The 17,782-nt window shown below is 41.2% G+C and overlaps 1 protein-coding gene and 1 long non-coding RNA gene across 4 annotated transcripts in view; one reads left to right on the top strand and one right to left on the bottom strand.

Moving 5' to 3' along the window:
* LOC144303972 (uncharacterized) overlaps positions 1 to 7,369 on the bottom strand; it is a 209,040-nt gene extending 201,671 nt beyond the window's left edge. Inside the window, exons 1-3 of the long non-coding RNA XR_013370954.1 lie at positions 7,216 to 7,369; positions 6,505 to 6,683; positions 6,165 to 6,213 (exon numbers count right to left, since the gene is read on the bottom strand). This is a non-coding gene — a long non-coding RNA (uncharacterized LOC144303972). The remainder of the gene's footprint in view (positions 1 to 6,164; positions 6,214 to 6,504; positions 6,684 to 7,215) is intronic.
* On the top strand, positions 7,088 to 17,747 carry TIFA (TRAF interacting protein with forkhead associated domain). Of its 3 annotated transcripts, XM_077882397.1 has the most exons (4): positions 7,522 to 7,709; positions 8,227 to 8,393; positions 12,177 to 12,243; positions 16,402 to 17,747. In XM_077882397.1, the coding sequence occupies exon 4, from the start codon at positions 16,423 to 16,425 to the stop codon at positions 16,981 to 16,983; it is 561 nt and encodes a 186-aa protein (XP_077738523.1). In that variant the 5' UTR covers positions 7,522 to 7,709; positions 8,227 to 8,393; positions 12,177 to 12,243; positions 16,402 to 16,422; the 3' UTR covers positions 16,984 to 17,747. The 3 variants fall into 3 exon arrangements, with proteins under 3 accessions (XP_077738522.1, XP_077738523.1, XP_077738521.1); XM_077882396.1 differs by lacking the exons at positions 7,522 to 7,709; positions 12,177 to 12,243 and adding an exon at positions 7,088 to 7,206; XM_077882395.1 differs by lacking the exon at positions 12,177 to 12,243 and having other exon boundaries at positions 7,526 to 7,709.
* Positions 17,748 to 17,782: the final 35 nt, after the last annotated feature.

Here is a 17,782-nt window from a genome sequence, read left to right as displayed (position 1 = left end):
ATTATTGGCCCCTTACTTGAAAGGAATCTAATCAAAGCCCCCTCCCCAGCCAATTCTATAGACAAAACTCACAGGTGTTTATACCTGGCCATAACTCTTTGTTTTCTAGGTCATGGTACTCTTTTTTTTCTCAGAAAATAGACCCCATCTACAAAACATATTCTTCTCTAGCTTGACCACAACACACATTCTGGACAAGCCCTGGACAGAGCTCCTCAAGAAACCTGTCACTTCCTGCTCTACCTGGCCAACAGTTGGCCCCCTTCCTCCAACTCCCCGCCCTCCTCCTCAGAGGCATATTTTCAACCCTCTCACAATCCTTCAAAACCCCTTAAAAGGGGAACCCCGGGTGGCTCAGTTTAGCGCCACCTTCGGTCCAGGGCAAGATCCTGGAGACCTGGGATCGAGTCCCACGTCTGCATGGAGCCTGCTTCTCCCTCTGCCTGTGTCTCTGCCTCTCTGTGTCTCTCATGAATCAATAAATAAAATCTTAAAAAAAAAAAAAACCCTTAAAAGGTCCAGCCTAAAAGAAACTCAGGCTAACATCTCTCTTGATGTCTGGCCTTTATCCTCCCTTGGAGAGTGAATAAACTCTCCCTTGCTTGTTGCCCCACTCTTTGTAAAATTCTTTGTTGTTCCCAATACCAGCCACCCTGACATGACTAGCCATCCTTCATGCTAGTGAAGGATACTATAAAATTCTGGTGTCTTGTTGGGAGAGAACTTGGGGAATTCATTCATCTTGGATTCAAAAGATATTTGAGATGGCGAGTAAATTATTGCTAGAATAATTTTAAATGTTTTGTTTCTCTTGAGGCTGCAGGTTGACAGAGTTTGGAAGGAGGAGGTGGAAAGAGAGAAGTGGAAATTATTTTGATCAGTGGATATAACGGCTTGACTTGGCATTTGTTGAGGTCTGGTTGGTGTGTCTCTCAGGTGGTAAGTTGATCTATATCCACCCCGACCCAAAATCGTGCTCACCATACAGACATGTAATCTGATGACACCCCATCTAGAAAGAGGTGCACAGCTTCTATGGTACAATTACTCAATTGTATTTGAGGCCAAGAAGGAAAGAGGAAAAACTAAAGAGGGTGGAGACTATGCTGAAGCATCACATAGAGACAACAGCAGAGACTCGAACAGCAACAGTGATTATGTGTTAAGGAATTTAAAATGTTTTTAACAATGAGGTATCAGCTAACCAAAAGCAGATATTGCTTCTCATAAGAACAGTAGCTGCACTAAGTAGAAAGAAAAGACAGAGGGAGATAGAAATAAATATTCTAGAGGTGCCATTATGTTGTGACATAAATTCCCTCCTTCCTGACACTACTGCCTCTGCACTCTCACCCACCTGCAAGTCCCAAACTATCTTAAAGGTCATAATTTGTGGCTTTCCAAAGTGATTTAGAGCCCTGATTTCAAATAAAAAAATGTGTTAATGAAGGGACTCTTTTGCATAAAGCGTGAAAGAATTTAATTTTTCTAGATCCTTTCTGTGTACATAATGCTTCATCATGCCCAGAATTCCTGTCAGTTCTTCCCATATGAAAACAGTAATTCTCCACTCTTATCTGTTTCCTGGAAAAATCATTGAGGTCATCATACAAGTGAAGGCTTCTCTTATGATTACATATGTACTTGAGGCAAAAGTCCCAGGTTACTTTTTCACATAAGTGAGCCTACCTCTTTTAATGGTTTAATCAAACATCTTCATTCAGTGACAAAGTCAGGTGTCCAGTAGCAAGCTCCTTGACATAGGACTTTGTTATTAAAACTTTCTTTAAAAATCCTCACATCTTCTAAAAAAAAAAACAGGTCTTTTTCTCCTTTCCCTAGAAATCTACATTTACTGGTCCTTCCTCTTCCCAACCCTCACCCCCTTTCTATGGCATTTTTAGAAGCGCAAGTATTCTTAGAGCTCTAAAGTTATTTAAATGTAAACAAGATCAGGAATTAGAAACAAGGTCACAGTTCAAAAAAATACTGTCTATACATTATACCATCTTTTGTACCCACATCTGTGGTTTGTCATTTAAAGGCTGATACTCACCTTTGTCTCGAAGAAAAGGATAAGTAAGCACTTATACTGCCAGCAAATCTAACTCTGAAAACGGTTAATTTTAGCACAATCTCCCTGAAATACACTGTTTCTCATAAACAGCCTCGGTTTCAGGAAGTAGAAATTTGAAAGAAAACAGTCTGTCATTGTCTCAGAATCCGATTGTGTAATTCAACTCTGGGACTTTCAGCAGTTTTGCACCATAGGACACACCCCTTTAGGGATGGCTTTGGTGAGATGTATTCTGGGAGTTGTATTACTACGGAGAAGATTCTTCTTTTAAACAAAGTCCAAGGAAACTCCTTATTTGAATTAAGTCAGAATGGAGAGACAGTCCTCTGAGGGCCAAGGAAAGAGAATGGCAGTAAGAAGCAATGAACATGGCATTGTTTTTGATCTATTATCAACAGACAAACTCATGTTAGGGCTCCATTTCAAAGTGGGAGTGGTCAACAGCACTAAATGGAACAGAGAAGTGAAAAAGGGTCAGGACAGAAAAGTGTCCACTGGCTTGGCTAGTATAGTAAGTCAAAGATAGCTTTAACAGGAACAAAATCAGTGAAGTGGTGGCAGAAGGCAGGTGGAATATTTTTAAATACAAAAAAGTAAGAAATAAGTAGAGTAGAAAGAGAACCTTTCCATCCAAGCCTAGGTTAAATAAAATATGCACATGGAGCCTACTTTCAGAGGCGGTTACACTTCTGAAGTTATTTCAGGGTTGAAGCAAGATGATCTCAAAACTAACTTTACCCTTTAATTACATTATATAATTTATTATATAATAAACTTGAAGGCCACAAACAGCAAGTAATAGAGACATTTCTATGGGGACATGGCCAGAATGTCATTCTGGAACTTTCTTCCCAGAATTCTGTACTTAGTTGGAAGTGCAATTATGGTAAACATCAAAAGAAAACTAGAAATAAAGGATAGATGGAGAACTTATTCCAAGTATGGCATTTCTCCAAGGCAAATTTTTTTTGAGAAAATAAAATCACTGAATTATAAATTAAATAATGTATAGCTTCTGATCCCTCGTTAGTAGTATAAAATGTTATTTGTTAGGATGCTAGCGATTCCTTAAATCTTAAAAATTAATCAAGAAGCACTAACAAATGCATTGTAAATATTAAGTATTATTAAGTATTAGTAAGTACTTCAGTAATACTAAAGGAGGGGGGAGGTTTTTGGATTTTTACTTTTTTACTAAAAATTACACCAGTAAGGAGTACTATATGACAAAATTTAGATTGAACAAGAAAGATTAAGTTACTTGGTTTAAAGGATATCTGACAGAAATAATGTAACCCTCCCAAACTAGTCCTTTTCCTGTTTACAAAGCCACGAGATCTCATAATGGGTTATTAGTACCAGGATCTACTGGGAACTCTTATAAGCCACTGATTTCTTTTTTTTTTTTTTTTAAGATTTTTTATTTATTTATTCATGAGAGAGACACACAGAGAGAGAGAGGCAGAGACACAGGCAGAGGGAGGAGCAGGCTCCATGCAGGGAGCCCAACGTGGGACTCGATCCTGGGTCTCCAGGATCACACCCTGGGCCAAAGGCAGGCGCTAAACCGCTGAGCCACCCAGGGATCCCACCACTGAGATCTTCTAACAAAATAAACTATACTAGTGTTCTATTGTTGCATAAAAAATTACCACAAATTTAGCAGCATAAAGCAGCACTCATTCAATTATCTGTTCTATAGACAAAATGTAAAATATTTCTAAATGAAGATGCATTTTATTTATTTTTTAAAAAGATTCTATTTATTTTTTTAGAGACAGCACACGTGTGCACCAGCAGGGGGAAGGAGAGGGACAAGCAAATTCCCTGTTTAGCGCTGAGCCTGACCCACTGCTCAATCTCATGACCTTGAGACCGAGGCCTGAGCCAAAATAAAAAATGGGTGCTCAACCAACTGAGCCACCCAGGTGTCCCATGAAGATGTATTTTAAATATCTGTAAATTGTATCATAACTCAAACATGGATGTTATATAATATTTAAAAATTTAGAGGAAAAAATAATAAAGGCTCTATGATACACAAAAACAAAAACAAAAAAACCCAGCACCCATTTATTATTTCTATGTTTCTGTTGGTCAGAAGTCTGGGCCCATTATAGTAGAGCATGCTAGAGTTCTAATCTGAGGGTTGGGGTCTCCTTCAAGCCTCATTCAGATTGTTGGCAGAATTTTAGTTGTTGTTCCTTGCCATGTGGTTTCCATAGGCAGTTCCTGGTCAATCTGGGCGTGTGTCTCTCCCTTTCTGAAGGGCTCAGTCCGTTTTAAGGATTCATGCGATTAGGGCCAGCCCAGCTAGATAATTTCCCTTTGAATTATCTCTCAAAAACAAATGATTACAAACCCACTCATAGGAGTGGTATCCCATCATATTCACAGGGTCTGCCCACACTCAAGGGGAGGAGGTTATATAAATTGCTTTTACCAGTGGGTTGGTATCTTAGGGGCTATCTTAGAACCCTGCTTACCACCGGAACTTTCCTACAACTGCCTCCAGGAAGGCACAGAACAGATGGCCCCGAACAGGCTGACTCTTCCTCCTCCACCATCCGGTGCCCTGCCTTCACAGGCTCTAATTTCTTTCTTTCTTTTTTTTTTCTTTTAAAGATTATTTATTTATTTATTTATTTATTTATTTATTTATTCATGAAAGACACAGAGGGAGAGGGGCAGAGGGAGAAACAGGCTCCATTCAGGGAGCACAGGCTCTAATTTCAACCTTACCTTCTGACCACACTCTTGGGAACCTGAGTTCTACTGCAGCCTTCCACCTTTTGAGAAATATTGAGGCATTAGAACGTTGAAACCTATCTCTTGGGAGGCTTCTCTTACCTGGCTCTTCTTTTAAAAGCTGGGTTTTTTTTTGTGTGTGTGTAACCATGATGCATGCAAATGAGACAAAATAGTATGAAAAAGCACACAGTGAAAAATACCTCCCCACATATTTGGAGGCCTTCTCCCTCCAAATTCTTTTTCTCAGATTAATCATTCTGTTTTGAGCTTTCTTTGCAGATAGTTCACTCATTTACAGACAGGTTGTTTTTTTTTTTTCCTCACAAATGAGCAGCATCTTTGTTCAGCACTTTGATTTTTTCTTTAGTAGTGCATCTCGCAGATCTTTCCGCATAAATCTAAGTTGTTTATTTTAATCATAGTCACTTGACTCCAGGAATAGGGAGGAGGAAGAGAAGTCCACACTAGCTTTCCTTTGTCTCAATCTCAACACTTTGGGTATCCACATGTCTCCCTCCTTTGGAGAATAATGGAAAAAGTTAAGTGAGTTGTTTCAAGTAATTCGAAGTATTTTCATAGGTTGGTAGAGAGCTTCAGCCGTGGAGTGAGGCACTCTTGAGCTGAGTTACCCCAAATCTGAGTGTCTGAGCTGGGCAGTGGAGAGTTAGATCGCATCCAGGCGGGTTAGAGTGTATTGAATAGAAGGTGGGTTTCATATAACCCAATTACCAGCAAGCAACAAAAACAAGCAATGCTTCTTTTTTTCCTTCTCTAAGGTGTGACTGTATTACCACAATTATTTTTCGATCTTAGTGAAATGCAATAGGTTTTCAGGTATATCTGCTAAATTATGGGCTACTAAAAGTATCTAAAACTATTTTTAAGATTCTTTCCATGTAAAAATATACTAGATTGTGGGCATTTTATGTTATTTTTACATTAAATGATTCATCACGGATAGTTCAAACAGTAAATCACTCTTTTCAGAATCAACATATCTGCCTATTATTTTCTTCTATTTTGACTTGATAAACAATTCCAGCCTGACTTATGAGATATCCATTTCCCTGAAGGTTCCTTTTAATCTCTTCCTAAATCGGTAGCCTAGGAATAATGTAAGGGAACAGCAAAATGAAATAATATTCAGCATCATAAATTTTGGCAATTATTGCATTTTCTTTATTCGTGCTATTAATAGCATCTACTATACTAGTCCTTTGCCACTTATAAAGCATTTTCAAATCTTAATATCAAAGGTTGGAGATCAGAAACTACAATTCTGATAATGTTATTTTATTGTATAGGTTTATTGGTATAGTTAAGTTGTGTATCTTACCTTCTACATGCTCTAATGTTCTTCAGCTGAAAGATGATACTCTCGCTATCTCCACTCCAGAGAAGAAATAATAAATGCTGATGATTAACAAACAAAATTGCAGCCTTACAGGAATCTGCTTCCTCTGTAGTTATACTCTTCCTTCCTCAGGTTTATGGTTCCTAATTATACCTAACCAACTCTGAGAGGTCAAAATTTAACCCCCTCAAAGAATCTCTTTATCAGATGGGGAAGTAGCAAGTATCAATGTCGTTTTACGGCCAGTGAAACTGACCTGCAAAGGAGCAACTCTCCTGCAAATCAGGGTCAGAATCCAGACAGATGAGTAGTTTCCATCTACCCATCCAGAATTGGTGGGTAGATTCCGAAGCTCCGAGGTAAGTGGGCCAGTTTAACCTTGGTCACTGCTAGCTTTGTCCTCTCTCCTCAGTCTTTCACTCTCGATATAGTCTTACTCGTACCCCGCTCTAGACACTGATTGTCTTTAAGTTCCTCCACCTGTAGTTTATTCCGAACCTTCTCCCTGAGGCAGAAAAATACTATTACTTTTTTCACTGGAGGCCCTAAAGGACTCCTGGGCGGGTTAAGCGTTTCTCAATGCACCTTGCACCAGCCTATACGTGCGGAACCCCAGACTCTGGATGATGAGGGAGAGATCCCTCCAGGTGGACGGGGCGGAGGAGGAAGCCCTGGACTGCCCTGGTGTAGGGTGGGTGCTGACTAGGAGCTCTGCGGCACCCCCAAACCCGGTCTCTGCCCTGGCTCGCTCCACGGGACACTTAGCCACCCTCAGGGCTGCAGGTCACTCACCCGTAAGGGGGACCCACTCTCCCTACCGCGAGGATTAAATGAAATCCTACAGGCCGTGCACCTCGCTTGTCTAGGAAGTCACTTCGACTCTCCGCCCACCCCTACCCCGTCCCGGGCCCACACTCGAGGTCGGGCGGCACAGGGCGGGGGCAGGGCGTTGAAGCGACTCCGCTCCCTTTTCAAACTCTAGCTCACTAGCCCCATCCTTTTGAGGGGCCACCTGTTTGGGGAGGTAAGGTACTCGCCAGTTTTACTGCGCTTCAAACCTGGCCTGGAACCTCAGAAAGACGGCCAGGGGGCTGGGCCTCTCGCGCACCCCGCCTCAGCAGCCTCGCACACCCGGCGGAGAGGGGAGGGGGCGCGCGGGGGCGCGCGGGGGCACGCGGGGGCGCGCGGGGGCGGGGCCTGAGAACCGCCGCGCCACGCTCCGCCCTTTATAAAGGCTTCGGGGCGTCTACAGGGCGCACCTCGCCGGGAGCGGGAGGAGCGGTGCGGGCCCCGCCGCCTCCGCGCACCGCCCCCGCCCCCGCGCCCCCGCGCCCCCGCTTCGGCCCCGCCCCCTCCCCTGGGCTCCCAGCGCCCTCTGGCGCCCCCTGGAGCTGCGGCGGGGGGCGCGCGGGGGGCTCCGACGGTCGGCGGACTCCAGCCTCGGCGCAGGCCCCTTTAGTCTCGTGCGGGGCCTGGAAAAGCGAAGCCGCTCTGGGGAAGCCAGTTCACCGACTCCCCGGCCCCGAGGTATCCGGGCGGGCTGCGGTCTGGGGGTGAAGTGCGGAGGGTGTCTGGCCTGTTTATCGCCCCGAGAGGGAAGCTTCCTTTGTGTAGGGGTCTTTCGGGGTGCGCTACAGAGAGTCACAGCCCCTGCTCCCGCCGGCCCAGCGCGCGGGCGCGCTTGAGCAATTACAGCACGGCCCCAGCTTTACGAAATTTAGGAATATTTATAAATGCGATGGGGGGAATACTGAAAGGAAATACCAGAAGATGGGGTGTGTTTTCTTTGTGCTTTTCTGTGCTTTGCAAGGTGTCCCCCCCCCCCAATCAGAAAACAAAAAAGAATTCCATTTATCAAGTGTAGCTCAGCAGTGGTGCGTGAACCCCCGGGCGTCCCCCAGGCCCCTTTCCACCTGCAGGGACTTGGCTACGGGGCCGCGGGCTCCCTGGAGCTCTCCGCTGCGGGGTCTTCGGGCCCTGGCCTCCTTACCTTAGCTGTTCCTTAGAAAAATAGGGTAATCGGCTGTTTTCTGGGACTTCCCAGCTTTCAGATTGAAAGGAGGAATTTCCCAAATCCTCCGGAAGCCAGAACCCACGCTGTACCTCATAGCGGATGTCCCCAGCCACCGAAGAAGCTGGACTCTGCAAATCTGATTGCGTACAGGCTCCTCAGACAGAGCGGGACAAAGAAGACACTGTCTTTGGGAAAAAGTGAGCTCTCTCAAGGTTTTTACCTTGCTCTTTCTGGTTTTCACGACCTTTTTTTTCCCTCTTTTTTTTTTTCAAAACCTATTATTTAAGAGTTGATTCTGCTGAACAGTAAGTAGAGTTCATAGATGTCTTTGAATCCACACTGGGGTGATGACCCCAGTGTGGGGGAGTTGGTCAGGAGGGAGGTTGGTCAGGAGGAAGGTGGTCAGGAGGGAGGATGGTCAGGAGGAGTGCCCTGTCTTTTGCTGTGCTTCAGAGTTTCTCTTCTCTCCTATGAGCTCAGTGTTGAGTGTTGGTGGTGGGGAGAGCCTTTGAAAAAAGGCTACTTGGGATCCCTGGGTGGCGCAGTGGTTTGGCGCCTGCCTTTGGCCCAGGGCGCGATCCTGGAGACCCGGGATCGAATCCCACGTCGGGCTCCCGGTGCAAGGAGTCTGCTTCTCTCTCTGCCTGTGTCTCTGCCTCTTTCTCTCTCTCTCTGTGACTATCATAAATAAATAAAAATTAAAAAAAAAAAAAGGCTACTTGCAACAAGACAAAAGTCATACTTTCTCTTGAGATTATTGATAGTGGGAGCTGAGGAGGGATGAAAGTAAAACTTTTAGAATACCTCCCTTAACACGTTGCTCAGAACACACTCCAATATTGCAGTAGATCTTATCTTAAAAAACAAACTTAAAGCATGAGAGTCCTCTTGGCATGCATGACCACCCAGGGGCACCAGACTTTCTGTTAAACTGCTTGGACACCTGGTTCCTCCTTTGAGCAAAAATATCTTTTTGTTCATGACAGTTGAGGTTCAAACAGTTTTTTTGCAATGTTAGGGTATCATCTCTTTACTGGCTTTGCCCAACTTTGGGAGGGGTGGGTGGTGTGTGTGTGTGTGTGTGTGTGTGTGTAAGAGAGATAGAGAGGGGGAGGGGGAGGGAGAGTTTCAAGCATGGGGGGTGTGGGAGTGTGAGCAGGCATAGAGAGCATGTTTTTGCACATAACACCTCTATACGTATATATCCTTTATTTCCTTCGAGAGGAGGAACCAGCAAAGGAGAGGTTTACTCTTCTTCTGACACTCAAGGATGGAGCACTCGCCTTCTGTATTATGCTTTCTGTGATAAAGTTCTTGATAGCGGGGCTCATTTTTATTTCTATATATTTATCTATTTGTTGTAGTTCATTTGTGAATGTAGATGCTACTGTGTATCAGATATCATCGCAATGTTTTACCACTTTTTCTTTTTTCTTTTTTTTTTTTAATTTATTTATGATAGTCACAGAGGGAGAGAGAGAGAGAGAGGCAGAGACACAGGCAGAGGGAAAAGCAGGCTCCATGCACCGGGAGCCCGACATGGGATTCCATCCCCGGGTCTCCAAGATCGCGCCCTGGGCCAAAGGCAGGTGCCAAACCGCTGCGCCACCCAGGGATCCCTACAACTTTTTCTTTAAGTAAACTCTATACCCAACGTGGAGCTAGAACTCAGGACTCTGAGATCAGGCGTTGCATGCTCTACTAACTGAGCCAGCCAGGCGAACCCTATTTTACAATTTTTTGGTGTCAGATATCACAGTTTCCCATTTCAGTACTTAGCTAATCTGCACCTCCATGTAATTCCATAAGAATCACATGGTTTGTAATTTTGTAAAGAAAATATTTGTTTTATGTTTGGTTAGATATTAAGTACACATGGTATACAATTTCACAGATACAGGGTATACAATGAACAGTCTTCTTTCTACCCCTGACCCGTTTCCCTCTCCCAAGGTAACCACTGTTACTGGTATTTAACCTCATTGTTCTTCTGTCTTTGATAATTTATGTCAAACAGATTTCAAAAAGCTGCCTTTTAGCATTTGTACACTAGTGATTTCTTTTTTAAAAAGATCTATAAAAAAGATCTACCAATCTTAGTTTTAGGTTTTTTTTTTTTTTAAGATTTTATTTACTGATGAGAGAGAGAGAGAGAAAGAGAGGCGCAGAGACATAGGGAGAGGGAGAAGCAGGCTCCATTCAGGGAGCCTGATGTGGGACTCAATCCCAGTACTCCAGGATCGCGACCTGAGCCAAAGGGAGACGGGCTCAACGGGCTCAACCGCTAAGCCACCCAGGCATCCCCTATTTTAGGTTTTTTGTTGTTGTTCGTTTCAGTCTTTCCTGTTTTTCTATTGACCACTCAGAAATGGCAGAGATTCAGGCCACTTTGTAAAGGGAACTTGCAGCTCTGGAAATTAACAAATTCTCAGTTCCTTGAGTTTAGAGACCGTGACCATGATTTATTCAATTTTGGAGCTCCCCAAACAACCTGCAAACAATTACTGGTGAATACTGGGTCCATGCTAACATCCATAGGTAAAGACTGAGGGATAACTAATACAGTAACATGCTGCTACAGAGCCTCTTTCTCTTATGAGGCAGCAGTAACAACATCTTTCCCTCCCGAACACTAGATTCTAGGTTGGTGTCTTGCTGGTTTTAGTAAGCTTGCATGGCCCTCCTCTCTACAGATTAACTGCTAGAGCTTGTGGAGTAACTGGTAACAGGGAGCCTTATTTGTTGTGGGTAAGAGAGGGTGTTTTTCTGTTCTATTTGAATCTTGACTTTGATACTGGGTTTGTAACCTGGCTAAGTAGCCCAGGTTAACCCTCTAAAACTTAGCTCCCACATCTGTGAAGTGGTGATTCATAGGGTTATTTTGAAGATGAGACAATATGTGTACCTGGCATGTGAAGGGCATACAGTAAGTAGTAACCCTGTTAACTGTCAGGATTTGCAATCATTTCATACCTTCATTGGCTAGGTGAACGCATGTCAGCCCAGGCTACGTTAGGTTTCAGGAACTAATGACTTAAAAAGAGCAGATTTGATTTCTTGCTCATATTACATGTTCTTTTTGGTTCTGTCTTTGGCTCTTCCCTCTGGAATGGAGACTGAGCTGCTTTGGGGGACTGCCGATGTGGTAGAGGCAGAGAAGATTGGTGGAACCTCACAGTGGCTTTCAAAGCTTCTGCTTGGAAATAAGCTTCTGTGTCACTTCTATTCACGTTTCATTGACATGGTTGTATTATCTCTCTTAAGGAGCAGAACCAGTAGGTGTAGGCCTGGTAGGGAAGGGCAGCAAATATTTGACAGTTTTACCATCTACCTCAGTATTTTTGGAGGGCCACAGTTGTGATCCCAAAAGTTTATCAAACCCTGAGAGTTGATTCACACCAAGATATTTGTAGTCACTGATTTGATAAACCAGAATGCCAGTTTTTTTTTCCTTACGTGAATAATATATCTACCCTGAGAACTCGGCATAAGAACTTGTATGAGAGAAACTTTTCTTGGTGGTAGATTTGCTCAAAAAGAATGAATTCTAGTTCATTCTAATTCATATAAGAAGTTATATGAAGTAAGAAAACAAAATTTGGGTGTTACCAAAAAACTGTGTCCAGAATACACCATTGTTTTTATTTTTATATTTTTTAAAGATTTTAATTTATTTATTCATGAGACACACACACACACACACACACAGAGAAGAGGCAGAGACACAGGCAGAGCGAGAAGCAGGCTCCATCCATGCAGAGAGCCCAACGCAGGACTCAATCTTGGGTCTCCAGGATCACACCCTGGGCTGAAGGCGGCGCCAAACCACTGAGCCACCTGGGCTGCTCTACACCACGGTTTTTAATCCAGATGTCCTTTTGGAACTGTCATTGTCCAAAGTCCAAGAATGAACTAGACCGATGGCAGTATTTCCTAGATAAACCTGAGATCACTGACAGATTCTTGCCTTTCCTTTTTAGGTTCTTTACTTGTTAACAGCTCATTCTTTTCTTGTCAGCCATTAATTGTATCATCTGATGATTTGTTGTAAGTATTCTCTTTAATGTTGTCAGCTTCTTGAATAATGAGACTTCATTATTATAATTAGACTATTTTCAGGGGTGTCTGCGTGGCTCAGTCAGTTAAGCGTCTGCCTTCTGCTCAGGTCATGATCCCAGGGTCCTGGGATCAAGCCCTACATTGGGATCCCTTCTCAGTGGGGAGCATGCTTTTCCCTCTCCCTCTGCCTGCCACAACCCCCTGCTTGTGCTCATAAATAAATAAATAAATAAATAAATAAATAAATAAATAAATTCTTTTTTAAAAAGTATCTTCAAATCACAATTCTACCTATTGTGTGATTTTTCTTTCTGTCTTGGTTTCATAGTAATTTTTACCATTGTTGGCCCATGATTTTGAGGGTTCCTCTCACATTTTCTGCTTCTAGTTGGACATGTCTTATCTGCTTGGGTAATGTGATATGAAGTAATAATGTCCAAAAAAGAGTATATGACAAAAGTAAATTTAAAATTAAAGATATATTTCCAAATCAGTAAAAAAAGGAATTTTGCTTAGCTGTAACATTTGTTGAAAAATTGAATAAATTGAGTTTGATTTTTAGCATTCACTCGTGTGGAACTTAAGAAACAGAACAGATGGGGATCCCTGGGTGGCGCAGCGGTTTGGCGCCTGCCTTTGGCCCAGGGCGCGATCCTGGAGACCTGGGATCGAGTCCCACGTCGGGCTCCCGGTGCATGGAGCCTGCTTCTCCCTCTGCCTGTGTCTCTGCCTCTCTCTCTCTCTCTCTCTGTGACTCTCATGAATAAATAAATAAAATCTTAAAAAAAAAAAAAAGAAACAGATGAACATAGGGGAAGGGAAGGAAAAATAAAATAAGATGAAAATAGGCAAAGCATAAGAGATGCTGAACTCCAGCACCTGGGTGGCTCACTCGGTTAAGGTCATGATCCCAGGGTTGTGGGATGGAACCTCCAGGGAGCCCTGTAGTGTCTCTTTCTCTACCCATCCCCCGCTTGTGCACACACTTTCTCTCTGTAAAAATAAATAATTAAAATCTTTAAAATAAAAAGAGAGAAATGCTGAACTCTAGGAAACAAAGTGACGATTACTGGAGCGGAGGTAGGTAGGGGAAGGAATAATTGGGTGATGAACATTAAGGAGGACACTTGATGTAAATGAGCACTGGGTGTTATATGCAAATGATGAATCACTAAATTCTATCTCTAAAACTAATAAATAATACAGTATAAGTTAACTAAATTGAATTTCACTAAAGAATTTTTAAAAAGAAAAATAGCACCATAATTTTGCAAAACAGGAGAAAAGATCATATACTAAAAGTAAATAGCAAGCATAGAAAGAAAAGGAAAGCATTCTGTTTTTTTTAAACTGGCATAATAGTTCTGATACTAACATCTAATATAGATGGCAGACAAAACCACAAATCAACTTCACTTAAGATTATTGATTTCCAGACCCTAAACAGTTTTTAAGGAATGCAGGGGATACTCAGCATCACTCTATTGGTGTAATTTATCACCATGCTAGATTAAAGGAATTCTGTGTAGCTATTTATTTTTTTAAGATTTTATTTATTTATTCATGGGAGACACACAGAGAGAGGCAGAGACACAGGCAGAGGGAGAAGCAGGCTCCTTGCAGGGAGCCTGATGCAGGAATCGATCCCAGGACTCCAGGATCACATCCTGAGCTGAAGGTAGATGCTCAACTGCTGTGTAGCTGTTTAAATATAAGGCATGTCTGTATGTGTGGATATGGTAACAAATCACCTATTTGTATTATTAATTTAAGAATGCAAGGTCTAGAACTGAATATAGTGTATTCCTATTTGTGTAAGAAAAATTTTTCTCTATGTGTAGAAACAGGTGTTTGCATCTATGAGCACACCCATAGTTATGCTTGTATAAAGAAAATTTGTTTAAGAATAAAAGCAACTTTTACAGTGGTTGACTCTAGAAGGATTGGGGTGGAGGGAAGGCAGTCTTTTTTTTTTTTAAGATTTTATTTATTTATTTGAGAGAGAATGAGCATTGGGGAGGGGCCAAGGGGGAGAGAGAGAGAGAGAGAGAGAGAGAGAGAGAGAGAGAGAATCAGTCTCTCCAGTGAGCAGGGAAGGAAGCCCAGCCCAGGAGCCAGAGATCATGACCTGAGCTGAAGGCAGAAGTCCAACCGACTGAGCCACTCAGGCATCCTGAGAAGATACTCTTTTTAAAAATCCTTTTATTGCTGTATCAATTTTTAAATTGTGTGCATTTAATTCTTTTGAAATAAATTAGTTTTGAATGGCAGTTCTGTATCAGAATAATCTCTCAAAGATTTTGTTAATTAATTATCCTGTAATACTACTTTACTCCACTGATTTTTAAAGATACATGTAAGCAAGTGTAGGTGGAAGGCACCACAGGGCCAAGAGCTCGAGAGGGATGCTGTTAACTCTTAACAGCAGTTAGAATGTGGTTAATGAAAGTTTGTCCAGTCATTAGGAACAATTGATAAAAGTAAATAATTCCAGTAGGAGTGCAGACTATAGAACTAATTTATGTAATATCTAATTTAAAATTATAAAATAAACTTTTAAAGCAATTACTAGGGCATCTGGGTGGCTCAGTGGTTGAGCATCTGCCTTGGCTCAGGTCGTGATCCTCAATCCTGGGATCAAGCCCCAAGTCCCGGCTCCCTGCAGGGAGCTTACTTCTTTCTCCCTCTGCCTATGTCTCTGCCTCTCTCTGTGTCTCTCATGAATGAATATATAAAATCTTTTTTTTTTTTAAGTTTTTTTTTTAATTTTTTATTTATTTATGATAGTCACAGAGAGAGAGAGAGAGAGAGAGAGAGAGAGAGGCAGAGACACAGACAGAGGGAGAAGCAGGCTCCATGCACCGGGAGCCCAATGTGGGATTCGATCCCAGGTCTCCAGGATCGCGCCCTGGGCCAAAGGCAGGCGCCAAACCGCTGCGCCACCCAGGGATCCCGAATATATAAAATCTTAAAAAAAAATAAAGCAGTTACTATTTTTTTTAGTGTAGTTGTTGTACAATGTTCCATTAATGTTACATTAGTTTCAGGTGTACAATATAGTGATTCAACTCTTCTATACTTATGCTCATCACAAGTGTAGCTACCATCTATTACAATACCATGCTATTACAGTATTATTGACTGTATTCCCTATGCTGTGCCTTTTATTCCTGTGACTTACTCATTTTGTAACTGGAAGCCTTTATCTCCCACTCCCCTTCACTCATTTTGTCCAACCCACTGCTCTCCCTTCTGGCAACTATCAATTTATTCTCTGTATTTGCAGGTCATATTCTGCTTTTTATTTGTTTATTTAGTTTTTAGATTCTATATATGAGTATCATCACATGGTATTTGTCTTTCTCAGTCTGACTTATTTCATTTAGCATAATACCTTCTAGGTTCATCCTAGTTGTTGCAGATGGTGCAATCTCATCCCTTTTTTATGGCTGCATAATATTCCTGTGTGTGTGTGTGTGTGTGTGTGTGTGTACACGTCTTCTTTACCCTTTCATCTATTGATGGACACTTAGCTTGCTTCTCTATCTTAGCTAAGCATTTATTATATTTAATCCTTTACCTACTAGAAATCTAAGTGAAGATGTAAAGCATATTTAAATGTTGCAATTATTTGTTTATAATTTTTGAATTTCTTTAATCAGGATTTAAAATTCAGAATATATCTAATTATAATCTAGTTAATAAACTGTAGGCTTTCTTTATGTGTATATCCTCTGAGGGCATTCAAACCAAAGATATTTATTCCTGATTTAAAAAATATAACTGTCATGTTTTCTCTGGGCCAAGTCACTCTATTTAAATGAGAAGGGAACTGACGTTTCTTTATACCCCTGCCAAATCACTTTGTTATTGACAAGCATTCCTTATTATTGTCCAGATTTTATGTATGGTCTTATTGTCAAACTAGAAGTGAGAAATAGAGATAGAAAAAGTTAATACACCAGATCTCATGGGAGTTGGTGTAAAATTTCACATTTGTGTTGTTTAATTGAAAGTATTCTGTGTATTGTCTTCTTAAAGTCTAAATAAATCACCTATCAGAAGATTTTCATAAAAGAATTAGAATTAAAGACTTTGATGCCTGAAGTATGGGAGTAAACTAACATGCTGTTTTGATTATTGCAGGCAGATCAGATTCTGAAACACATGATGTCCAATTTTGAAGATGCTGACACAGAAGAGACAGTAACTTGTCTCCAGATAACTGTTTACCATCCTGGCCAGCTGCAAAATGGAATTTTCCAATCAATAAGGTTTTATAACCGAGAAAAACTTCCCTCCAGTGAAGTAGTGAAATTTGGCCGAAATTCCAACATCTGTCGTTATACCTTTCAGGACAAACAGGTTTCACGAGTTCAGTTTTCTCTGCAGCTGTTTAAAAAGTTTGATAGTTCAGTTCTCTCTTTTGAAATTAAAAATATGAGTAAGAAGACCAACCTGCTTGTGGACAACAAGGAGCTGTGTTACCTAAACAAAATAGACCTGCCTTACAAGTGCATGGTCAGATTTGGTGAGTATCAGTTCCTGATAGAGAAGGAAGATGGAGAGTCATTAGAATTTTTTGAAACTCAATTTATTTTGTCTCCAAGATCACTCTTACAAGAAAACAACTGGCCAATACAGAAGCCCATTCCTGAGTATGGCAGTTACTCATCCTGCTTCACCCAAAACACTTCTCCTACAGAAATGGATGAAAATGAATTGTGAACACAGCTAAGAGGAGAATCATGAAGGATGAAGAAATCTGTAAATGTCTTATAGAGACTTCATAGTTTATTAGTATATTACTGTCATCTGTTGTCAAATTTGGGATCTCTTATTATCATTTTGAAGTCTTTAAATTGTATTAGTCATTGATTTAGTCATCTGTTGCATTCCTAGATGTATGAAGAATGTTTAAGTGTATTTGAGTATATATCTGTGAGGGCTAATGTACAAAAAGTATCTTTGGTAATGAAGGAATAGTGTTCTCAAGGTTATATTATTTTCTTTTTATGCTTGCTTTTAGTTCTATGTTTTATTTTGTAAGGAACCATCTCTTGGTTTGGTCATACTATTTCACAAGCAGCCATTTGTTTTCAAGGTCAAGGCTATGGGCAGGTTGTTACTGGCAGTGTAGCCTGTTGGTACCTGCAGTACTGGAGTACTACTGTAATGTGTTTTGGAGCAATGTCTATGAATCATTGTGGTTTTAATATGGAAGCTTTATTTGAACAATAATACCTTTGCTATGATTTCCTTTCTGTAGAATAATAGTGTTTATTTCCAAAAATACAGTTCTCATGTATATTCAGCATCTAAAACCAATATTTTGGACATTTTAATGAACCATTGCTATGTTTAGAATTCTTTTTCAGTTTTCTCACCAAATATTAAATTGATTTTTATGTACCACACATTTTTTAAATTCCATGAATTTGAAATTTTAACAGCACCCTTACATATAATAAAGTCAAAGTTTAATTCTGTAACCATGTTCTTTGAAACTCTTTCTGAAGAAAGGAAA

Source organism: Canis aureus, chromosome 33 (genome assembly GCF_053574225.1).
Source record: "Canis aureus isolate CA01 chromosome 33, VMU_Caureus_v.1.0, whole genome shotgun sequence".
NCBI classification, from domain to species: domain Eukaryota; kingdom Metazoa; phylum Chordata; class Mammalia; order Carnivora; family Canidae; genus Canis; species Canis aureus.
This window is presented reverse-complemented; position numbering and strand designations above follow the sequence as displayed.

Coding starts and splice junctions, on each gene's coding strand:
- TIFA (XM_077882396.1), top strand. CDS start 16,423: ATGATGTCCAATTTTGAAGATGCTGACACAGAAGAGACAGTAACTTGT.